This window comes from Osmerus eperlanus, chromosome 17 (genome assembly GCF_963692335.1).
Source record: "Osmerus eperlanus chromosome 17, fOsmEpe2.1, whole genome shotgun sequence".
Lineage (NCBI taxonomy): Eukaryota > Metazoa > Chordata > Actinopteri > Osmeriformes > Osmeridae > Osmerus > Osmerus eperlanus.
In genome coordinates, this window is record NC_085034.1 from 6,143,519 (window position 1) to 6,169,193 (window position 25,675).

Genomic DNA, 25,675 nt, shown 5'->3' on the forward strand with positions numbered 1-25,675 from the left:
GCGTCAGATTGAAAGAACCACGTGATCCGCTTATCTTTTCATCTGGCTCTGGCTTTGATTTGGCATTTGATAAAAATGACAAACAGTTTCTTCTGATTAATTGAAAGATGTAACAAATTCTTTGAACAAAGTTATGGTGGCTGGGCTGACGTGTAGAGAGCTCATATTCTGGTGCATGGAAAAGTCAAGACAACATGGCCTCTGGTATCAGTTTGTGAGTGTAGCTGAGCCATTATGATCTACCACAAACTCATCTTTAGATCTCCTGTCTCTCCCTGCCTCACTGCTCCCTTCCTCCTCAAACCGGGCCAAGCTTTTAACTAAATAATGGTTAGTTATGCTAAGCTAATCTCTATTGGCTCCCTTCATACAAGTGGGTTAATATCTTCTTCCAGTTTGAAAGCGGTGCGGGCTAAGGGCTGTCGGCACTGCGCTGCTGTTTCTCCTTGGCCAACAGTCAGAGTAAATGGGCCTCGCTTCGAGAGACTTTTAAGTGGTAAACGTGGTTTCACTGAACCTTTTCTCTTTTCTGAGGAAAGCGGGGGGGGGGGGTTCTTTTATGAGCCACAAAGGGCCCGGAAGGAGGTAGAGCGAAGTGTGCTGAAGGTTCGACCAGGCCTGACTGATACAGGGAAGGTATTGAGAGAAATGTGAGTGCTAGACCTCTCCCTCCGACCCAATCAATCTTTCCAGAGTTAAATCTCTGGGGCGCACGTTGACTTGGTCTAGGCCTCCTTCCAAAATCCCCGTACCCTCACAACCAAAGGCATGTGAACACTGAGCATAGAGAGAGGACGCTTGGTATAGATAGCCTATTCAGAGCTGTACTCACATAAGGTCATTCCACCTTTTATTTCCCATGTAGTTACCCTTTTGAGTGTTCAGTTCACTCACTAAAATGTAGAAACAAAGTCAGTCGGTCAGGTACTTCTATCAGTGTCACTTGTTGATGTTCTTGGAGTCGACCAGCCGACTAGTCTGCCTGTGCCCAACCAAGGGTTAGGCAGAGTGGGTGAGTTTTACAGGAGGTCAAGGCTGAGAGCGTGCGCCCTCACTGACCCGTCACGGAGAAGTGTTTAAGTGCTAACCGGCCCACAAAAACAGGCCGCTTTCAACAGGCATATGTGCCCACAGACATCAAGGGGCCAGTCATTAGCCTTGGCCTGTGGGGCAGTGTCCTCAGGCCTACCCCGGGTTAGTTCCCCCTAACTGACCTGACCCTGCAGTGACACCACGCTTAATGACCTATCGAGGCGGACCCCTCACTGTACTCCATTATGAGCTGCAGGAAGTTGAGTTTTAGGGGGTTCACACCTGCTTTAAAAGGGGCTTTGGTTGGAGGGGTTTAACCCTGGAGGACTGAACTAGGCAGGCGTGGGCTGTTCTAACCAGAATGGCAACCTGTAGAGTCAGCGGGCGGAGGCAGAGTACTGTGGAGCGGTAAGATGAAGGGGCGGTCTTCATGGAACAGTGCTCGGAGTGTGTCTCTTCTTCTGGCTGGGAGGAGATGACTGGCTGTGTTGCTCCTGGCTCTCTGTGAAGTCCCGACGTGGGTGTTTCAGGGCTTTGAGGCACATGTGACAAACAAGATCGATACATCTGGCACATTTGAGGTCGCAATTTCCCACAAGACGCCTTTTCGGAGTTTCTGAAGAAATTATTACTACGAGTTTGTTTCCTTGGAAAAATCCTGAACCCTCCAAGTACATCAAACGTCCCTTTTTCCCCCTCTTCAGCTCCACGCCTCGTAAAACTATAAGCACAAGCTTATGCGCGCCCTAAAGTGTGTGTGTGTGTGTGTGTAAAGCCTACGGATAATTCAATTACACCAACGTTCTACTCACAGCTTTGAGGACCAAGTGGCCTTTTCAACACACACACACACACATACACACACACCACACACACACCCTAGTAGAGCACCTCTCCTGTAAAGGAAGCCATGACCAGTAACAGGAAGGGGGATGCAGAGTAACCCAATAGCCTGTATATTTAGAGACCCCTTTTAAATTCCGAACTGACAAAGTCACTTTGCTGTTTTTAGAGGTGGGGGGCAACAGAATTTAGAGTTGTCAGTCAGAGTGCTGAGCCGAGGGGCTATTCTGGACTGCTAGGGAGGTCAAGGGCACCCTCACCCCATCAAACTTCAGAGGGGAGTAGAACACAACGAGGTTAGGGCAACTGACACAGGTCTTCAATAACAGTTGACTCGTCGCACCATTAGAGTAAGGCTGTATATCTGCATAATAGTGGCAACTGGGAATGTGGGAAAAGCTCAAATGGGGCCATTTAAAGAGCATGTGTTGTGTGTAATTTGTTAAGTTGACATCTGCTGAAACTGTCTAATAAAGAGCAGCACACTAGCTCCTCTCCATCTCACCACGCTGACGGGAACCCGGCAGCTGGAAGCACAGCCCACAGTTTCCCTCCATCACACGACCCGCATGGGTTCACAACAACCGGCCGTCCAGGAAACACAAGAGACCAAAACGGAGCATCTTTCAGTCTTACCTTCTGCTGAGAGCCCTTGTACGTTCACTCCTCTGGCATCCAGGAAGCTGAGGCAGGCGTCCACATTCTCCACCTGGACAACAGAAGACAGCGGAGAGGGTTTATCCCGAGTCAGCACCAGTGGCACAGCAGCACAGAGCAGGACTATGTTATTGCACGAGCGGATCCTTGACATTCAATGTGCCTACAGTCCTACGGGGGGGGTGGTTAGCGCTAATCGGCGTCTTGCCCATGAAGCAGCCCATTGTCCGGGTTATGGCCCAGTCCGCTACGCCCCCTGTGTGACCCTGGGGGTCCGTCAGACGGCCTGACTTAGTGACCACAGTGTGTCCCACCTACACAGCCAAGCCCCCAGCCCCTAGGTCGCCATGCAACGCAGTTACTGTCGGCCACAAGAGGCCAATTACCACACAATCGAATGCCTCACTAAAAGTATGAGAGTCAACAACGCTGTACGACCCCCCCTTCCCCCCCCCCTCCACCACACACACACACACACACCACCACCACCCCCTCTTGGAATTGACAAAGGCCTACTAAGTCACCACTTACCGCCCCGTATGAGACAGAGTGCATTCCACCAGGGTGGCTAACGCGTGGCGCACCATTTGCATGGCGACGGGTTTTATAGTGTGGACGCACAGAGGTCTTTTATGAGAAGGTCAAAGGTCAGAGCGATCTACTGTAGTATATTGTGCTAACGACTTGTGGGGGTATCCGGGCTGACCAGTGTAGGGGGGGGGGAAGTACTGTGAGTAGTTTCATAGGCTAGTATTTCTCTGTTTGTGTCTGTCTGGGAGCACCCTCGCTGGTACCCTGAGGGGAAATCAGACAGACGGAGCTCAATCTCCAGAATAAACCAGAATCGTGAGGGGAATGCTAACAAAATTTGCTAAATGTCCTAAGAAATGTCAGTAATAACCGGAGCTAGGATGTTATAGCAACAGTGGGTGGACCACCAGGTCTCTGCTGCACAGCGACGCCCATCTCACTGGGCTTGGCACTATTCGTAGATAAACACACACACACACACACACATACACACAAACACGTCTTCGTTGTGCTTACAGTTCAGCTGTAAAGCCCCAGCAAAGTGCACATTCTATAGAATGTAAACATTGCCTGGATTGTGCCCAGCTCAGCCAGCCCAGCCCTGCACGGTCTGTCCATCGCTGGATTTACAGCCTGAGAAGAACGGGGGAATGGGCCTGGTAGTCTGATTTAACAACAGCTCCAGTCCCAGTGGTAGTCACAGAACCGGTGATAGGTCTATGGTAAGGATTAAGAAAGCAAGGGAGGGAAGTTGGGAGGGAGGCATAGCTGAGACAGATAGCTGTTTACACTGCCTGTGTACACACATCATACACGCGCACACACGCGCACACAACTTCTCCATCTGCCTGACAACAGGGCAAAGAAGTGTTCGTAAAACTACTAAAAAGATGGTGGGTTTTCACATGTGGTTTCCACCCATATGCCCAGTCACATGTGCAGTCCAACCTTAACTGTTTGATTATCCCACTCTCGTGAAAGTAGATCCAACACTTGCAAAGTGGCAGGACATGGGAACATCTGTTCAGGATGGCCATCATCTCAGTCTTGATTAAACCGAGAGATGCGTCGCATGCAGGTCATTCTGTTAATGCGGATGTGGTGGTGGTTGGACAAAAAAAGAAAAGAAAAGAAGATCGTCTGCAAACAATGAATTTTGATGGCGATTGAGCATCTGTGCAAATTAGCACCATCTAAACACAGATGAAATGTAATCAACGGGTTATGCATGGATTCACCCTCCTTTATTTGGGGCTAACGCTTTAATTATGCTCTAAACGGCCATTTTCAAATATTTACTGCCTCAAATATCATTGAACGCCTCCATGCGGCTCTGCGCATCTGTTTCACAGGCAGGGAGTGTGTGTGTGTGTTTGTATGAATGAGCGGTTACGTGTATGTGTGTGTTTATGTGTGTGTATGTGTGGGGCAGGAGATAGAGGGAGGGAATGTTTTACGGGTGACACAAAGACAGAGGAATCAACCCATATGAAAACAGACAGTAAATCTCTCCACTAGAGCTAAAAGCCCTGTATCCCAGCTCTATCTGCTTTAAAAGAGGGGGCCAAGACGAATAGTTAACAGAGAAAATCCATAAGTTCTCCAATTGAGGGACATTGTTACCAGAGTGCTGTGTTTGTGAACGTACCACAGTTTGTTTTTAGTCTGTTTTCAGATTCAAATGGTGTAAACAGATTTGGATGTGAGGCGTTGATGACGAGTGGCGCTAAGTGTTCCACTGGGTTTGGCGAAGAGAAAAGGTCGGTTTTTGGTGTGTGGTTTGGCTGCGCGGGATTTTTAACTGCTTCTCGTGGAACTCAGATCATTTATTTTTCCGACGTAAATGTGACATTTTACAGATGCAGATAAGTCATTAGAGACAATTAGGAAATGGAACATTTCCATGACACACACTGAACCAAGTCAGATTATGAAGACCTTAAAAAAACATGCACTGTTATGAAAATAAACACACTGTACACGCTGTTGGAAAAACGACCGCCACTTAGCCGAAAAGGATTTAACGAGAATCATTTCTTCGAGTTGACTCATTTCTTCGAGTTTATTGTCATTGTAGCTACAAGCATCATAAGTCAAGCCGTTTTTTGGCACACCACAGACATCACAACATAAAGCTATGATGCTGACTAAATGTTTGCAGTTTGATTCGCGTACCTCCCTCCCTCTGTCCAACATGTGTGCTGAGGCACGCTGGGCCTCACAATGCTATCAAGTAACCACTAGATGAGGGCTGGATTTGGAAAGTGTTATCCCCCAGACACAACTGTCAAATACAGAAAGGTCCCACGCCCTAATTACAACTTCTTACGTGCCAAAAGGCATTCTGGGTCAAAAGACAGAAATACCAAAAACTCACAACTTCATTCACTGTCTCCCAGTACAGCCCAGCCACTCTATTGCTTACTCTGATTTAGGAAAAGCGCTAAGAGTACATGCTTACTCGCTAGCTAGCTAGCATGTGGCTACGTTCCCTCCAATTTGACAAAGCAACTCCACTGATTTTCTACGCATTCGCAGAGAGCAGGAGGCCGAACAGCAGGATTGGATGCGGTGGTGATGACCCATAAATTCCTGTGGGTTCTTAGGTCTAATGAGCAGGCCGATCGTTTATACTGTAGCATCACATAGCTGGGATGTTATTTTTACGGCATGATTGTGCTTTAATAACTGCAGATCCATCTGCGGAGGCCACAGTGGAGGACAAGACCTCCTGTTCACCTAGTCTGGGAACCCTGAAGGGAAACGGATAGCAGGCCCAGTTCAAAACGAATCTTTCAAAAAAAGCTTGTGAGACTTCTGTCAAACCAAAACAAGTCCCTAAGGCGTCTAACCTGTTGTTTGGATTTCAAAGGTCTTTCCGCTCGGCTGACAGACTGAGGGGTGATGAGGGACGGTTGAACATGCGGCGTGCGGGCTTACCTGCCATCACTCTGCTGTCACGTAACCTTTCCTAGCAAGACAGATCTCACTTATATCGCTTCCTCAACGCCACACGGAACTCACGGCATCCTTCCCTCCGTCCCTCTGTCGGTCTCTCTTTCTTCAGTTCTCCATCAGATCCCAACTTTTGTTGTGTGCCTGACACCTTTTTCTTCATTTGGCTTCCTCCCGCCGCCTCTCTCCAGCCCTGTGTCTCTCTCCTTATCCCTATTTTTCTCTCTCCATCCTTTCATCATCTCTGCTTCTTCCCACAGACCCCTCACACAGATTATTGATTTCTCCCTGGGTTGTGACTCAGGTGCTGAGACTGATGCCATCCCTCTGTGTGTATCCAGAGACAGAGAGTGACGGACCGTCCGTGAATCAAACAGAGCCGTTGAAGCAGATCACAGGGCTCCGAGCCCGGGGAGAAAGACCATCTGACACACAACGGGACCGAGAATCCAATATAACGTCTGCTGGCAATCACTGAATATGATGTCACTCCCAGGAAAAAGGTGTCTGTTTAGATCGGTCAATGTGTTCGATAATGAAATGTGAATTCAAGGGCTGATTGGGGGATGGGGGGACGGACGATTAGTTGTCCTAATAGTCTTGTCTAACTGGGGGGTCTCATTTCTTGTAGCATCCCCAGAGAGACTGAGCCTTCTCACCCCTCCTAGCACCGGCAGCCCAAGCCGCCCCAAGGTCAGTTTTCGGGCGGCCACTTGAAACGATTTCCTGCTCCCCCATGCACGGCTGCGACTCTTTCGCTAATCAACACCCTGCCCCACAAAATCTGAGCCGACTGTGCTCAGAGGAAGGGAGAGCTAGAGAAAGAGAGAGAGAGAGAGAGGGTGAGAATCGGACTCTGGCACGGGTACCAGTCCAATCACTTCAATGATAGTTTTGTGGTGCTTTTTGAACCTAAACACTCTTGAGTGCTGATTCATCGTTCTCTGTCTTTGTGCCACAGGCCCTCTCTGTGGCTGCTCCAGTGTGGCGGAGGATGTGCACACAAAGCTCTGAAATAGGTTCAATCTGTTGTGATGCATTTCTGTTTCTCTGGTTTCTCTATAGAAGACAGGGCCATTAATGGTTCTTTTCTGTTTGCGGATTAGCAAAGCTTCTTATCGGAATGATTCATAATACGTCAAATGGATTATCATCGTGGTGATGTCATTCTGGAAATGGAACACGACGCAGCATAATTGCCCTCTCTCCGATGAGTCTGCTTTAGAGTTTTGTTATCCACAACAAAAAAAAACAGGTAACTAGGGTTTTGTGAAGCTCATCACAGCATCATGTACCAAAACAGACATAGAATAGAACACCCAAGGGGTATTTCAGCGTTTAGAACTGATGAGTCAAGACAACCAGCAACACACGCTAGCAAACATCCACAAATCTTTTCTCAACTAAGGATTCCCCTCCCCCTCTACTGACTCTTCTTGCGTGTGTTACATACATACGACATGGGTGCTGACAGGCTACAATCACAGCTTTGTCTGTCGTGTCTGGACCTTATCACCCAGGGAGGGGTGCAGGGTCAAGCCCTGACGTCACAAGACCACAGTTTGCATAACCTGGCAACCCGCAGAGTTGCTAGGTGAGAAATGCCTGCAGAGTTTAGCCTCTGACCAGCGTCCTCTAACCATGTGACCTTATAACCTGGAATACCTGCGAGCCGACTTCTCTCAGTCCTCAGACGGAGAGAGGTTTGAGAAGGATGGCCATTTTAGCCACACTCCCAGAGGACTGAAGCTGCAGCTCGTCCCTAACAGGATTGTAAAGGTGTCAAGCCCTATTAGGGCAGTATGGAACCAGCAAAGGAAAGTGGTCACGGAGAGTTTGGAGTTTTTAGGGAATCAAGGTGCCTCAGAAGTGAATTGACTGCCAATAAAAGTGCTAAAGTGTATTTATGGTGCAGAGTGGGAGAGGGGCAGGTGGAGAGAGACCGAATGGAGAGAGAGAGAGACCGGAGAGAGAAAGAGAGATGAATGAATGCTAGCGGGATGTACAACTTCCTAACAGAGAGAACAGACATAGATCAAAGGTTATTGGTCCCTTCCAGCCCCTTTTTAACAAGTCAGCTTTTGTAGTCTTTAACATGACAGACAGAGCGGCCTCTTTCTAATGGGTGATTAAAAGTGTCCATGTGGGGTACAACTGGGGAACAGAACTTGCCTGTAGGTGTTCCTTCGCTACTTCCGAAATAGACCACTAATAAAAAACATGTAAGGATCGCCCCCATGCCAGAAGATTTGTCTTTCCTGGGCCTGGCTTGGCCACTGAGGAGGAAGGATGAACGTGAGGCCAGCTTGGATATCAGAAACATACTGTTTCAAAACAAAAGTATTTCAACAAAGTCTGGAGAACAAATGCTTGCACATTTCTGTTCACACGGCACACAAGTGGCTCCAGTGCTAAAGGGACTGCTTGGGTTAGCAATGTGACAGTACTGGGTTTGAGCATAAAATGTGTAGCTTAACTGCATTGCAGTGGTTTCAAGACACCTAGAAGCACAAGACTACACCAGAGTTCATAACTACATCCACCTGTTGGGGGTGACTTCGGGTGAGATCTAACAGGCAAGTATCTACACTGACACAACTTAACTGCGCCCTGCACCCTTGTTGTCTTAGTTTGCCTGCACCAACTGATCCTCGCTTTAACACTGACTGCTGGAGTCTGCTTATCAAATAAGCAACCTGTGCCAAAAAAAAACAAAAAAAAACACGGTCTCCTGGTTCAGACACCATGCAGACTGAGCCAGCATTTCATATCAGGTACATTACCAGTTGGAGACTGCTGACTGCAGCCCGCATTAGCAACGGCGTGTTGAGCAAACGAGGTTGATACTGCGGAGTAGAGAGCACTCCTCGTCTCTGTCGGTGAGACAGATGGGCTGCAGATGATGGAAGAGCGCTTTGTAAGCTCTAACGAACGCGCTGCTTCGCTCGCTCACCCTGGGAGACAGGCGGCTAACTCAGCCCATACCCCGAAGCTTCCAACTATGGAAAAGTTTCGTTTAGGTGCTTCGATGAAATATGCCAAGAGTTTACTAGGCAGTTACCGGACATATAATAGCATATGGCAATCCTAGTAGTCACGGAACTCACATTTGTGTGGAGGATCTCCGTTCGATATGCTTTTAACTATCGAGCTAAAAGTAGGCTTTTCTTGGGTTTCCCTCAACAGCAGTAAGGCGTTTTTGGGGGAATTTCACTCATCTGTCTGTCGAATCACTATGACAAACATGTGCTGTGGTCTTTCTAATGATGTCTTTAATGAGCGCGATTAGTGTTGAGAACCTTTATTTTCCCTCTAAATGAGGCTCTTTTTACTACCCTGGCTGCGTCTGTCTGTTTGAAGAGGGATGGAGGGATGGAGAGAGAGAAATAGAAAGAGGGAAAGGGAGAGAAAGAGAGAGGAGGGACCTAGAGAGAAAAGCGAGAGTGAGAAAGAGGGGGATAAAGACAGAGACATAAAGATAGATAGTGTGTGTTAGATAGAGAGAGATAACTGTTCTATTCAAAGGAGTCAGGCACATATCTAATTCCTTTAGCAGTCCGTACAATTGATGATGCTCCACTGTCAGACCACATTAGATTCAACATGCTGAGATGAGCACAAAGCATGCCGCAGAGTGTGAGAGACATCTGTAAAAGCCCTCGGTAAAATGGAACAGAGCTACAATGTGAACACTTCAGAAGTGTGTTCCCCCCAGGGAGAGACATAATCAGACTGAGGATCTCCACCTCTTTCCTTGTGCTACTCTCTCTCTCTCTCTCTCTCTCTCTCTCTCTCTCTCTCTCTCTCTCTCTCTCTCTCTCTGTCTCTCTCTCTCTCTCTCTCTCTCTCTCTCTGTCTCTCTCTCTCTCATCCCGTGTTTGGCTCAGCTGATGAGCGGTCGTGGTCTTCACCCTCCGAGTTCCTTCATGTGGGCAAGGATGTGGTCCCGACACTCAGAACTCCAAACCCCCTGCACCCCAGTTCCCAGAAACCATGGGGTCCGAACCAGTCAAAGAACCAAACAGCCAACATGCCGAACCTCCAACCAACCAACAGACAAACCAATCAATGACCCCAAATACACCCCGCCACAGCCCAGTTCCGTAAACAGGCACGCTTGGAATCCCGGAATCTGACCACTAGGGAATGTCCTGGGAGAATCTCCACCATTCCCTCGCATGCATGGAAAGTTCCAAAGTTGTTTTCCCCTCCCTCCCCCCTGGGCCCTGCTGGGTGTGCAGGGGTACCACATCCTTCACCCCACACTTTGGAAGGAAAAAAACTTAGAGGGTCGATTACCGACCTCTAGAACTGGCTGGCTTCTTTATAATAACGCGCCATAATGTTTGATCCAAATTGAGGGGGATTTGAACCTGCGACATCTTGACCTGCAGCCAAATGCTCTTGAGCACTGAGCTGAACCCATCCCCACTGCCTCCAGACCAGCGTTTGGGTCCCATCCAGAAGAGACAGTCCACCATGCATATTATTGATCAGTGAAGTTTGAAACATGCGGGGGTCAGGGACAGGTCGCAAGGAAGGAACAAATTCCCTGCCACCTCTCTTCTTCCAAGTACAGAACAACTCTCTTAATAAACAAGACGGACGGAGGGTGTCATTTATCTGCTGAGCTATGGGGTCTAAACAGACTGATGTGAGATATTAAACACCCATGCACGCTGATGGATATCCCTGGTGCGTTCATCGATACATATTGCTACTCCTCTGCCAGACGGACGGAAAAGGGGAACTGACAACCTGACAAGCAATCCACTGTGCTCCATTCAGCGGGCGTGCGACACCTCTCGCACAGCATCGTGACACTCTGCAGACCTGTCACATCCCCTGCCGGCGCTCTCACCGAGCACCCGCCTGAGGAGCTGCCCATGTGACCCACCACCTCCAGGAACCGTCCTCAAATCCCTGCTGCTCTAGGGGAGCATGCTTACCTTAACGGTTCTGTGCAGGGAGTGTGTGCGGGGCTGTGTGTCTCTGGGGGTGTATGTCTGTCTGCGTGTGCGTGTCTGTGTCAGTCTCTGTGTGTGTCTGTATGTGTGTTTGTATGTGTGTGTAAGTCTCTGTGTGTGTCTGTATGTGTGTTTGTATGTGTGTGCGTGCCTCTATGTGTCTCAAATGTTTCTCCTGCTTCTGTTCATCTATAACCAAGCCACAAGCAGGCGTATTTCCTCAGAGTAAAGTTTTGTGCCCCTGGTAAGGAGCCTGGCAGGACCTCTGTGGTTGGAGCAGGTGTCGGATCAATGGGATTGGAGTGCCAGAGACAAAGTGCTGACCTCAAACACACACACACACACACAGTCTCTGTCAGACAGAGTTTGCAGGCGTGCAGAGCCAAATGGTTGTAGTGCCCACACACATGCACACACACACAAACACACACACACACATTCACACACGCACACACACCAGCAGCGCTAGATTCTTTAAGATTGAGTGCCAGACCTTTAAGCACTAAGCACCCCTCTGAGTTCATTTAACATGTTCTAACTCTGTTAAGTCACTTTTAATTACATCTGTGAAAGAACAAATACCCAGACAGACCAACACACCCAAACACTAGACAGTTACTGTCAAACTGGGGGCAAATTATCTTCTAATGATGGCAATTTGTGGTGATTCATCTAGTCACATGTATTATTATAATTAGGATCCAAATGTCCCTTTTCTCATCATTAGTGATCTTGAACGTACTGAGAACGGCTATGAAAAGTTTGTATTTAAATGATAGAATTCCTAAAACATCTACGGTACGGTAACTACCATTCAATGTATGTCACAAATGAACAAAGAAGTCCGGAGACAGTGATATTCATGTATAGTAGAGGGAAGCAGAACACTCACCATCTGTGATTGACTCCTAGGGCTGCCATTGATGTCCTCTACCTTTTCATTCGCTGGAAGAAAGAAAGAGCCAAAAGTGTAAAAGCGTCCGTCAGAAACAGCCTCCTCAGCGCAGAGACTTTTCACGCACCCTCAAACCAGGGGGGTCAAAGTTGACAGACCCCTGTTAGGGATCGGGGCAGATGCGGCGTGGACCTCAGCTTGTGTGTGTGGGTGAGTGTGTGTATGGAGGAATGCTGTCTGGCCCAGAACTTCGGGGCAGCATAAGTTTGGGAAAGAGAAAAAAAACTCCACGCCTGCTAATTCATCAGCTGCTGCTCCAACATTACTGACAGACTGGCTTTGGCCATTGTCTGTTTGAGAGAGCTGGGTAAGGTTTCAATACAGCCCAGGAGGGGGGGAAGGAGAGAGAGAGCAGGGAGGGGGAGAAAGCGAGAGGTTGATATTGTGGAGAGAGGGGAGTAGAGAGAAAGAGGGGTAGATATTGTAGAAACAGGGGTAAAGAGAAAGAGAGAGAAAGAGAGTGAGAGAGAAAGGGACAGGGAGAAGGAAACACAGAGAGAGGAGAGAAAAATAAACACAAGCCACTCTGGGCTTGCTAAAAGACACACATGGGAGACACATGCTTTAATAGAGCATAAATAGTTTACAATCCGTGTGTCCCAGTCTGCCAGGACTGTAGATTTCTCCTGCCATAGACCTTAGCTGGAAATGAAGATAAAGTGTTTGTGTTTTATAGCAGGTTGACATGAAAGCTTTCCCTCTGTCCAAACTGAGGTAAAGTCAAGACTAAAATAATGACTCGTGGATGCAATATCATTGTGTCTGTGTGTGTAAGTGTGTGTGTGTTCGCGGCTGTGACCCACCAGATTGTGCTGTTGTGCAAACTGTATTGTGTACAACTAAATTGAGTGCCATAGTTGAGGGCTATCGTGTCGAATATCGTGGCAAAGTGCCACTGGTTTGAAAGATTTACGCTAAATGCTATACATGTTGATGTGTTTCATGCTAAACAGGATGAGTGGTTTATGGATTTTTTTGTGGTAGGATGTACTTTGTTGGACCCACTATAACTTTAGAGGTAACATTGTCGCTCATATGTGTGTGTATTTGTGTGTGTATGAGTGTTTGACTACGTGTATGTCTGTGCGTACGTATGTCAACGTGTGCATGTTTGTGTGTGCATGAGCATGTGTGTGTTTTACCTATAATCTGGATAATCTCAGCAAGCAGCACTCCGTCACCAATGTCCTGCGTGAGGTCCTTGATGAGCCTGGAGCACCCAGACTTGGCCAGGTAGTGGTTCGCCCAGTCTGTGTAGATCTGTGGAGAGGAGAACACAAGGTAAGGACATGGATCTACATAGTGACAGAGTTAGAGAGTGTGAGAGAGAAAGAGAGAGCAAAAGAACAAGTGCTAAAGAGAAAGAGAGTGTAGAGTTCAAGGGAGAGAGAAGGTTGGAGGGAGAGAGGGAGAGAGACGGTATGCTCTGACTAACGTAAAGACAGGAACCAAAGTTCTTGGCTTGTCCTGTTTGAGGTATGACTCATATTTGTTTTAGTACCCTGGTCAGCGCTATCCTCGACCACACAGAAAAACAAACCGTGCTGGACGCTTCCACAGCCTGGCCCTATCCGGAGGACCCACGGGTTCCCTTCCTCTCAACATAAGTGGCGCAGTGCGCACCAGGAACTCGACCCAAACGCGCCGTCTCCAACACAAACACAAATATTTCGACAAAAGGCCGGGGCTGGGAGCAAGAAAAGCAAGAAGACGACTCGATCTGTTTATGAGGTCACTCTGAGAGACTGGCAAGGATATCGCCCTCCACAGAGAGAGAAGAAGGGCCATGTACGATCATCTAAAACCTCTTCATCATCCAACAAGTCTCTCAGTGGCAGCCATAATGTTCTCTGTGAGTGATGGACGCCAACAGCTGCAGTGGTTTTCCTGCCGGCTTCAGCTTGAGAACCACATAGCCTGCCCTGCTTTATCTGTGCCTTCCACTACTGTGAGAAACAGCAGTCTCTCGGACCACTCTTTACCTAGAAGTAAAGTCCTGACAAGCTAACAGGAAACATCACCAACCTTCATTGGTGCCTCACAAACCCCGCTCTCATGGAGTAGTCTGGTCCACCCCAGCAGTATTTACACCCAGATCCAGGGCTGTGCCCCCTCTCCCCTTCCCTCCTCCTGAACCTCATCTCTGACTCTGATGGCTGCTTGAAGACCTTCCTCAGTAGGCCCCCAGTCACAGACGCCCACCCGCCGCTTTCACGGCCCTGTTTCTTCCCCGTGATCCCTGGATTAGCTCAGAGGTTCAGCTTTTTCATATCCCACCTATGTGAGGCCCTGACCAGCGTGAGGGCTTTTCTATAGTGAAATCCGCTCAGAAACGCGAGGGGTTCCTCGAGAGGAGGGTTTCTCTGTGACTTCAAGCGCACCGGCGAAAAAACTAAGAATGGGCTTCACCGAGTTAGTGAAAATCAATTCCTCATCGACAAAGGACATGTTTTGAGGAAGTCTTCGATAAAGAGATGAATAGATATTCTACCCAACGAAAGTGTGGGTTTTAAAGTCTGAGAAAGTCCCTCATAAAACCAAGCATTCCTCATTCTGAAGTTATCCTTTTCTTTGCCTCACACATCACTCTACATAATTGCATTTCTCTCTTTTTGGGGAATCAGACATGTTTTCTTCAAAGAAGCCGGCATTTAGTGCTTGTTGTGGTTTTATCCTTTGACTTAACCCATGATGAAGACCCATAAAAACAAAAAACAGAAAGTACTCTGTCGTCATAGACACTCAGGGAAGCACAAACACACGCACAGACACACGCACACACACATTTCAAACCACATCTCTTAAGCTCCATTAGGCTTTACCACCCTGTGTGTTTGGCTAGGGTGAGAACACAAACAAATAGCCATTGGCACAGACACACGCACACACACACGAGCCAACACCTTTAGTCACGGCAGCCACATGGCAACCATGACGACAAAGGCCGATGACCGCCGGCAGGTGGCGGCTACCTTGCGTCATCATTTCCTGGTTAATTGCAGTGACAGCGGCCGTCAGCTGGCCCAGGTTAGGGAGCTGGGCTGCCCACCCGACAGACTCTGTCTCTCTCTCAGAGCTTCCTACTGCACAGAGGAGGAAGAGGAGAAGCGGAGGAGGATGAGAGGTCTGTCTGATCCCCTGCACCTCTGCTGCAGCCTCCCTCCCTCCCTCTCCACCCCTACCCTGCCTCTCTGCCACCCTCCCCAAAAAATACAGGGAGAATTAAGTCTGCCGCAATGACAAATTCACGGTGGGAGAGAAAAAGAGAGAGGTAGAAAAAGACACAGAGAGGTAGAAAGACACAGAGAGGGGGAAAGATGGAGAAAGAGAGTCAGCCTGCCAGGGTATTTCTGGGAAAAGAGGGACCTTTCAATCGGCTCCTTGTCATTCAACAGCCCAAAAAGAAAGGGATGAAGAAAAGGAGAGGGGAGGGGGGGGAGAGAGTTACATCTCATTAGCCAGGGGGGGACGGGAAAGTCATTCTAACTGTGATAGTGTGGAATGGGTGCCCAGTGGACTGTTTCAATTAAAAGCACCACAAGCCATTGTTTCAGGCTGAAGAAAATACTCGCTGTGCGACCGCATCTGTCAACTCAAGGAAAACGATTGGATAACTCAGTTAGCGGTTTTCAAGCCAGAGAATAGACCTCTCACTGCCCAGGCATGTGTAAAACCCACACAAGGACCAAACATGCCGTCCAATCAACATTGATATCCACCAGTACGCTAATGATGATTGGATAATAGTGAAATCCATTCTTAAATGTTTGATTGTATGAATCAGTATTTGAAGAGCAGGAGGGCTCTGGGGGTTGAAGTGTGTTCCATTCTGGAGTCCGTTCTAACGCAGAGAAAGTGATTACACGACAGTATCCCAATCAGATAATGTCATGCAAGAAACAGAAGGACGTGGTTTCAAGGTTAAGCAGTCTGTTGCAAGGCATTCGCTACACCACTTAAAGAGACCCTTACGAAGTTAGCAACTAATAAAGGTGGATATTTATTTGGACTCTTTCAAGACTATGGTATACTCATACCCAGTACAACTGACTGAGAAAATGCCAGTACTAGCCACTTTTCTTGTCGCTATCGAAACCCACGCATTCTACCCTGTCATGTAAGACTGATGGTAAAACCAGATTCTGTCTTCCACTGTCAAAAGCTGATGTATTCATTAGATCTATTAAAGCCCCTTCAATGGAGCTCTCAGTTGAGCAGGTCATGCGTCACTGTCTGACTTGCTCTTGACTCATTGTTGCTCTTTGACGCTTAGTGCCATTCTTACATTTAGTCATTTAGCAGACGCTCTTATCCAGAGCGACTTACAGTAAGTACAGGGACATTCCCCCGAGGCAAGTAGGGTGAAGTGCCTTGCCCAAGGACACAACGTCATCTGGCACGGCCGGGAATCGAACTGGCAACCTTCTGATTACAAGCCCGCTTCCCTAACCGCTCAGCCGCCTGACTCGCATTAAATGTAAATGTAATGTAAATGTAGTGCCATTCAATCAGCCAAACAACACTGTCGGTCAATGACAAGACTCATGAAAGCACAAGCCCCAAACTTAGAAATGCCAGCCCAAGTGTTTACAGAGAATCTTGACAAGAGTGCTCGCATGCAGCCAGGAATACATGCTAGCACACAGAGACCCATCTCTCTCTCTCCCTGTTTCCCTCTCTCCTTCCCTCCGCCCCCCCCCCCCCCTCTGTTCCGATAGTCCCGCCACCACAACACTCGCTCGCAATCCCCTCCTGCCCCCCCAACCCCCATCCCCCCACCCCCCTTCCTCCTCCTCAGCCCTCCGAGACAGTTCAAAGACCCGTCTCCAGTCAGTCACAGACCTAGCGGTACCTGTTATGCAGTCAGCACCACCGTCCCGTAAGCATCCACAGCAGGAGGGGGGGGGGGGTTCTCATGCCGGCATGATAGTGCCTTGCAGAGAGCAGATGGATCGCTCCCACTGTGTGTGATCACAATGCAGACTCTATAGCTACGCAGGTACTTGTCGAACGTGGTGCAGTGGCGTAGCACCGCCTTTAGGGGGAGTCAGCCACTGAGGAAAGGCAGAGCCTCAGGGTGAGGGGAGATGAGGTAAGTCTGACTGCAGCCACAGAGCCTCAGCCATGGAAAGAAAGACAGTGCACTTAAATGATAAGTGCTGAACAAGGGAAAGACGTGGACGAACACTAAGTCTCCCACTCAACACTCGCAACACACGCGAGAAAGGACGTGACATCACTGTTCGTGTCAAGCCGCTGAGCATTTAGCCATCTCGTCTGTTGAGCTGCATGGAGACAGATGCCACACCCACAGACGACCAGGAGAATGACACAGGACCGCACACACATGTCATCACCCAAGTGGTTCATACAGGGACATGTCCTGTGTGGGGATAGGGCCGAAGATGGGAAATGACGCACACACACACATAAAAACACAGACATAAACACACGCACACACGTACGCACACACACACACACACACAAACCCCCTCATCCCTCAACAGAAACACAACAGGCCTCCCTGGATGCTTGGATATTGGGTATCTGACCTCAACACCAAGTTGGTTTTTGTCTTTGTTTCCTCAGATTTCATGCCATCTTTCCACTCCACAGCTCTCCCCACCACCCACACCAGACAAGTCCGAGACAAATGACATATGGCAATGATTCCATCGTTTGTTAAAAGATTTGAGGGAGTGGGAGGATTGGGGGCTTTGAGGGGGCAAGGTACAAGTGTGCGGCCCCCCAATTCCCCATCCTTTAGAAAAATGATTGATAGCAGAATGTATTATAGCTTGATTAGAGAAACAACTTCTTCCCGGCTAATTAAACAACCAAGGAGACTTACTTTTTCATTTGATTCAATCAGGGATACTGTCCACCCAGCTCTAATACATGGTAATTGTATTTGAGGTACAATTCGATTTGAGATTATGCATTGGGATCTCTGCAACTCCTATTCCCAAAATCCTTTGAGAATGGATCCCTGGGATTGTCTGAGTGGGTTAGGGTTACTTAACAGTGAAGGATCTTTTTCATATTCACCTCACACCCATTAGCCAAGAACAACTTGGCACACAGACAATTCCAAGATGAACCTTAAGTGTAATTAAGTTCCACATAAAAACTGCATAAACTTCAAGAGTGATGCGGCAATAAAATCAATGGCTTCCATGATGAGTCAACCTCTGAAGACTGTTCTTTGTCTTTTTGAGGGTCAGACAGCAGAGTTAAAACAGAAACAAAAATAGCGATCAATAACAAAAATTGTAAAAAAATTAAATAAATAAATCCCCAGCAAAGGCTCTCTTGGTCATTATACCTTCAGACTAGAGGAGAACATTGAAGAAACCCCTCCAGATCCGTGCATCTGGAAAGCATTTCCACGGTAAACTGGCTGTCTGATGGGCATGACACTGTGTTCTTAGAAACAATCATGATTTCGGTCAGGGAGAGAGAGAGATCTGAAAGCCTACCTAAGCTGTTCTCTAACACCTGTCAACTGCCCAGGACAGCTTTGTATAAATCTAACAAACAATAGATATATATATTTTTTAGACAGTAAATCTGATAAAATAGGATCCTTTTTTTGAGTGTCTAGCAAGCTCTGATTTGTTGGTTGGAAAAATGATCCGTCCATTTTAACCTTTTCATGTTCCTGTTAAATTTGCCTGAAAACGCCTAAACAGCATACCCAAAGTAAATTGGAAGCTGTTCTTGAACCATTTGGAGTACATGCATGTAAATGATCTCTTTTGAAAGCTGACACTCTGAAGTTATGTCCCCTGTTGTCAGGACCCCTGTCAGTCCTTCTAGTGTTGAGTAATAGAAGCTTGAACACAAGGAAAGTGAAAATTTCTATTTCCGCCTAGATTTTGTTTTGAAAACAGAGGCCTGAAGAGGCCTAGAGGTGGTAGGTATTATCTGGAAGACTAAATTGGACCACAGGTTGAAGCCTTACCCAATTCAAATCAAAAGTCAAACATAATACCACAATATATTCATATTTGACACATGTTTTTATAAGAGTACATCCAGGAATTTTCTAAAAGGGTCTTTTGGAGACTCCAAAATGACCCTTTGTAACCAAGGTCAAGGTCAAATAAAAAGGTATTATTTTTCATAATTGTTATCTCTGGCCCATCTCTGGTACTTAGAAATATCATATATAATAGCTAAATCCCTAATTAGTAATACTGAAACACAAAAACTGAAGCATGAACACATTGGAGTGCTTTATCTGATTCCAAGGATTGGCGCACAAAGAACACTGATTCTGTCAACCATATTGCGCAATCGACTGTTATTTTGAAGGCTCCACAGACGCATACAAATGAGGTATTGGCATTTTCAGCTAGCTGTCAGCTACAAGGCTAACGAGCTAATTTCAGAGCCAGTCGAAGCCAGTTCGAGAAATTTGTTTAGAACGAGTGTGGGGGGGGGGGGGCGGGGGGGGGCAGGACGCACAGACCTAGTTGGCTTTAGAGGGCTGTCAACGGGGCATGGAAGCTCCTATTGGGTCGAACAAGGTGTCAATCAAAAGGGGAGGGTTCAACGGACATTTTGAGACCTTCATTTTGTAAATACTCCGTTGATAAATCGGAGAAAATAACACTTTTATGTGAACAAGTTGTTTCTTCCGTCGGCTAACTTGCATAATGAAACAAAGGATAATGGCTATTCATGAACGTAAAACATTGTATTTGGACGAATTACTTTACATGGTTAGATACTTTGAACCCTTGGGACTTACGCAGATCAAGTTTTGATGGCATGATTTGCACACCTGGACCTATTTGAACAACTTAGGGTGAGTACAACTTTTTTCTTTGGCATTGTTGAAGGAATGTTCACCGGAAAAAGACGTTGACTTTGCTTGCTATTGCGACTTGATCTTGAATTGGTTTATTTCAATGGAAGCACAAGAATCGTAGCTTTCCAACGATGTATAACATGTGTAGCGTCTAAAAAATATATTTTTTAGAATTTAGTGCGTCGTAACTGAGGAAGGGGGAGGCAGCATTTTTGTCTCGCGGGCGAAACAGGAGCGTAAACAGGTTAAGTGGCAGTGGGCGTTTGGTTTGATATGCTGGGGTGATTATATTTGGCCAAAGAAACACATTCCTGTAGGAAAGGAGATGGATTTAACTTAAGGTTGATGAAGTTGTCTCGTTTAAACGCGTAAGGAAGGCCCTCTCTTTCTCCCTCCTTCCCATTCACACCCCCCCTCTCTCTCTCTCCCTCCCTCTCCCTCCCCTTCTCCCTCTCTCCTTGAAGGGCCTAAATAAGATACAGAGACTACTGTATGTACTCCATGCCAAGAGCATTGATCAACTTACCAAATTAATAAAGTGACAGTAGGACTCCTTTCCCCTCAACTGATTTGTGATTCAAATCTACTTGGCTGAAAGAAAACAAGTCATCATTTCTGAACACACAAGTCTCTATCCGCCAGGCCAGTTTGTCAGTTAAGGGGGGAAAAACCTAAGCATGAAATTAAATAATTGCACACTTTGGATAGATACTCCCATATACTGGTCTCAGACCTGTCAATCAAAGGAGCTCCATGCTGAAACCGCTGGGATGGAGGAGGGGTCAGGGAAAGGGGGAGCAGGGAGAGGGGGATCAGTGAGAATGACAGGGCTAAGATCACTCTGCAATTAGGAACAACACTACAGGGGAGTGATGACAACTTTTCCTGGCATCTTTTCTCTGGTTCAGTCGGCCACTAATCCACCCCTCCTCCCAGCAGGATTCCCCATGGGCCAGGGACAAGGTGGCGAGGAAGGAGAGAGCGAGAGGAAGAGGGAGAAAAGAGAGAGAGAGAGGAGAGAAGCACACAGGCGGAAGATGGGCGGAGAAAGGAAGGAAGACAGGGAATGATAGAGACAGAAGGTAAAGGCAGCCCTTGGCACAAACTGATTTGGCTTCAGGGTCTCTTGCCCTCCCTCTCTCCCTCCCTGTTTCCCTCCTTCCTTCTCTTTCTTCCCTCCACGGCTCAATCTCTCCAGCTGCAGCCATGCAACCTTGACCCCCTACAGTACAGAGAGGCCGTCTAAGCTGAGCTGTGCCTCTCTTTCCTTCTGCCAGTCTGCAGCTAGAATCACAAAGCAGAGCTGATGCATGGTAAGATACAGCTAACAGCTATCTGCTAACTGCACCTGAAGGTGGAGGCCAGCTTCCCCTCTTCCTGCTAATGGCTGCTCTGATCTTCTCCTTTGAGAGTTCAGCTGCTCAGCATGGATAATGAAGCAAGGTGGGGTTAGACTGGTGCAGAACCAATGTGGAACATATATAGACATAAACATATATAAACATGTACATATACCATGAGGGTAGGACAGGGCACACACACACACATACACAGACACACAATGGTGATATTTAGTGTATGAATCTTCTGCACGGAGGCACACATGCACACACACACGCACACACTTCACCTCACCATGGTGACCATGGTGTGAGGTAGCGTCTGGCTCGCAGGCCACAGTCTGTGACGTCACCTTGGCAACGCTGCCTCAAAACAAGGTTGGGATGCGGTTAGGGTAACCAGCAAGCCTAGTCTGTTTGTAAACACTGACGGCATCACCTACATTTTTGCCTCAATAACACTCTTAGGTGGGTTAGTGGGACAGCTAACAGCTAATTAGCGTCTGGCTTAGAGTCACTGTGTGGGGCTTCTCAAATCCTTTCTCCAAAATACATAATTATTCTGCCAGCCAGATTCAGACTGTCAGACAGAGATAACACAGACTGCTTGATGACCGTAAAAAAACAGCAAGCAAGAAGAAACCTGAAGCTAACCACTAATTGAAATAGCAGGATAGCAACCTGAGCTGAATTCAAACCCAAAACACCTCAGAGGAGCCCATAGATAACTCTTGTACTTAACTGTTGTAATTAGCCGTTGAGGCTAGCTGGCAGCTTTGTAAGCACAAATCATGTGCTGTACAGTAGCTAGTCCTCTATTACAGTATCTACTCCTATCACTGTGACAGGCCTAATTGTGGGGTCTCCTCTATGCGGTGCGCTGGTGATTTCTACTCCGAGCTTTGTCGGAGTTTGGGCCATGGGCTTTACACAGGCGTTCCGAAGGCTTCCGAGGCGTTCCGTGGCATTCCGAGGCTTCTGAATGACACTCATCTATTCCGGGATCTCTCAGGGCTCTGTAATCAGCACCCCGCAGACGGCAACCTGGAGGTCCCGCCCCCGGAAATGAATCAGGAAGGGCGAGAGGAACCTAAACGCGCCAACGTGTCATTAGTGGTGTGGAAGACTCAGACTGTGGAGTGTGGGGCCACCATCTCTGGCTGAGCCCGACATACAGGGATGAAGAGGAGGAATCATTTACACACGCACACACACACACACACACACACATTCACACACGTACACACGCAGACACATACATGCACCCACCCACACACCCTTATTAACTAAGCAATCATCTACAAGAATCCACATCCCCCCAATGAAACTTTGACTACCTAGTATTGTGTTTCACTTGAGTCATGCTACCGGCCTCATACCATGAGTCAGCAGAGCTCAAACCAGACTTGCTAAACACTGTTGGATCCCAATGAGAGAGAAGCAAGATGAGCTGTAAGAGCTGTAGGAACTGTGTCACTGCAATTCACAATGTTTGGACCAGCTTCACTGATGAGTCACACTTCCTGGTAGTCTCTGATTACAGTGAATCAAACCAGATAGGTGACTCAGTAGTGAGGCTGGCAAGTCATTATTTTCATTACGTTTGGATTTCAGGCTTGAGCTACGACTTGGATTTGGTGGCTCATCGACATGCATTCATTTTGCGACATTCATTTTTAAGGCTGAAGTTAGGCAGAGTGAAGAAAAAGACTTCACTCTGCCTAACTTCAACCTCGAAAATGAATATAACGATAGCTCTCTCTCTCTCTCTCTCTCTCTCTCTCTCTCTCTCTCTCTCTCTCTCTCTCTCTCTCTCTCTCTCTCTCTATCTCCATCGGTTTCCGCATCTCTATCGCTCTCTCTCACTACCTATCTATGTCTCTCTCTCTCTCTCTCTCTCTCTCTCTCTCTCTCTATCTCTCCCTCTCCCCACGCCGCCTCCCCCCTCCTCCTCCCCCTATCGCTCCCCTGGATGTATTCAGTGTCGTGTCCCCCCCTGGGGCGTCCTGTACTTCAGCTGGCCCCTGCCTGATCCTCTCACACCTACAGTGCCACCATCTTCACAAGGATGATAAGGAGGTAAGGGTACCATACCGATGGCCCCATTCCCCTAATATAACCTTTCACCCAATGGCCACCTTAACCCCATCCCCGTCCCATCTCCACCTCAGAAAATGCACCTCGCCACAGTGTCCATGCCAACCAAGAGTCAGCCTGACTCTCACTACCATGGGGAGAAGTGATGCAAGTCCTTATCCAACCTAAATGCAACACAGTTTGCTCAGAGGATGCTAGCTCTGTAGCGTAATGCTAACACTTTGGCAGACACAGAGCAGAACTGTTTAATTGATACAGTAATTATGCCACTCTGAAGTGCTGAAGGTTTGATTGAGCTTTGCCTCTTCATGGAGTCCCCCTGGATAGATTTGGCCCCTGGGTGTAACAGAGACTGCTTGTACATGCTGTACATGACTATCTCTTCGTTTGAAATCTATCGAGGCTGCCATCTGGTCAGCGAGAGAGAAATTAATGTGGAAGGTTGGAGTAATATGATTTTGATTGGGAGCTTCGGGCAGACAGTCTGGAGCCTGATTCTCTGTCACTAGATGCTGCTGATGTCTATCTGTGGTCTGGACAGGCAGGGGATGGCCAATGCCACCTGTGACCAGCAGAGGGCGATGCCTAAATAAAGCCACCACAACTTAAACCTTCAAAACCAGTGAGTAATAAGTGGAATTGTTTTGTGGGGGGAAACGAAAGGGAGAGAGAAAAAAAAAGAGTTGCTGCGTCATTTAATAAATATGAGTCAAGTAACAGTGAAAGCAAAAGACAGACCGCCTCAAAGAGTCACTTTCAGGCCAAGGCTCTCTAGTTGGTTATGAGGCATACTTCCTTGGTTTGCCCCCAAGCCATAACCTATAAAACAGGCTCTTCTGACCCTGGTCTGTGGGTCTGTAGAGCTGCAGAGGAGGGCCATCACTTATCCTCTGCTGTCTGAGGGGAATGCATGAGCCAAACATCCCCACAGGCCGACCCCAGTGACCTCTACCCCCTCCATTCACCCCTATCACATGACAGGGGCCATTCACCACACGTCCACAGTGGTGGGGCAGCCATTACTCACCGTCCACAAAGGTAGACCAACATGCTTAGGGGGGTCGAACAACCGTACTGTAACCAAGGGGGCTTTCAGCAAGTGACCCTGATAGATCACTAGCCCAATGACTGTCTAGCAATGTTGTCAGACAGGACAAACAGGTTTCATTCACCTTCACTAGATAGACATCTTCCTTCACTGTCACCACATTGTACCTCAAACTAAATGCTACTGTCACTGTGCTCTTATTCAAACATACAGCAATGTTGTATTACAACTCCAACCCTGGCCATGGGGTGACAGGCTGCTGGTGAATTGTTGCCAGGTTGGTAGTGGACGGTTGCCAGATTGGTGGTGGAGGGTTGCCAGGTTGGTGGTGGAGGGGTGCCAGTTCTGTACAGGCGCCAGTAGAGGGACCTGAAGACCAGCCAAACACCTTGCGGAACCACTGTCTCCTGCGTCACGCTAATACCCCCTGGTGTTAACCCAGGATCCCCCTGACCGAGAGAAGACCGAGCCCAGGAGCCCAGAGTGAGGGTAGCATCGCTCCTGCAGACTGCCCCACAGGAAGGATCAGGGACTGGGCAGGGCACAGTGACCGGGCAGTTACTGTGCTTAGTTACTGGCTGATTCACACAGGAAGGTGTGGAGGTGTTGAGAACCAGAGCTAGTGGTCTCAGTCTCTGTTCAGGGTGTTTATAGGAAAGACATGTCCAGGGAAATGCTAGACATGTGGTTTACAGTACGTGATGCAGTAGAGTGTGCTACCAGACAATAACGATCCACGCATTGCACTGAACACAATCTAGGGATGCTCTCTATCAACATGAAATATGTTGGCAATAAGTCATGAAATCAAATGAGTTCATTTAGGAATTCGTTTTGGGAAAATAACATTGTCACCTTCTCTCTGAACCACAAGACATGGTTAAGACTTCCAGTAAAAGTCTTATGTAAGCCACAGCCACGAAAGGGTTAAACCGCCTCAAAAGAAATAACAAGAGGTTAAATAACGTTGCGGGTGAAAGCTGTGCTTGTACCTATCATGGGTGACATTTACAGTAACGAGCCTGTGAATGTGTAAACCTTCTGCACGCTGTCTGTGACTCTCTCTGAATCACGTATGAGGCGTCCTGACTCACAGCCTGCCAGCAGCTTTATCTCCCCTCTCCTGCTGTTTTGGTTTTGTTTTCGCTAGCTAGCTGCGTTCAGCTAACAACGGGTCAGGGGTGCTCGCTGAAGCATGTCCTCCAGTTCCAGTCAAGTGTGTCACTGATACCAACCGCCCCCCTCCCCTCCCTTCTTTCTCCATCTCTCCCACTCCACGGTCTTTCTCTCCCCCTCCCTGTCTCTTGGTCTCTCCCTCCTTCTTTCTATCTCATTCTCTTCCTCCTTCTTCCTCCCTCCTTCTTTCTCTCACAGAATTCTCTCTTTCAGTCTCTGCTCTGCAGCTAGTGCCGAGTGACTTTTTGGCACCAATCA

General features: G+C 47.8%; 1 protein-coding gene across 8 annotated transcripts in view; it reads right to left on the reverse strand.

Moving 5' to 3' along the window:
• The window catches only part of nav3 (neuron navigator 3), a 131,340-nt gene that overhangs the window by 76,604 nt on the left and 29,061 nt on the right, over positions 1-25,675 (reverse strand). For all 8 annotated transcript variants that reach the window (XM_062483755.1, XM_062483752.1, XM_062483751.1 and 5 more), the window contains exons 2-4: positions 13,083-13,200; positions 11,878-11,930; positions 2,512-2,584 (exon numbers count right to left, since the gene is read on the reverse strand). In XM_062483755.1, coding sequence (XP_062339739.1) covers positions 2,512-2,584; positions 11,878-11,930; positions 13,083-13,200 — 244 coding nt within the window. The remainder of the gene's footprint in view (positions 1-2,511; positions 2,585-11,877; positions 11,931-13,082; positions 13,201-25,675) is intronic.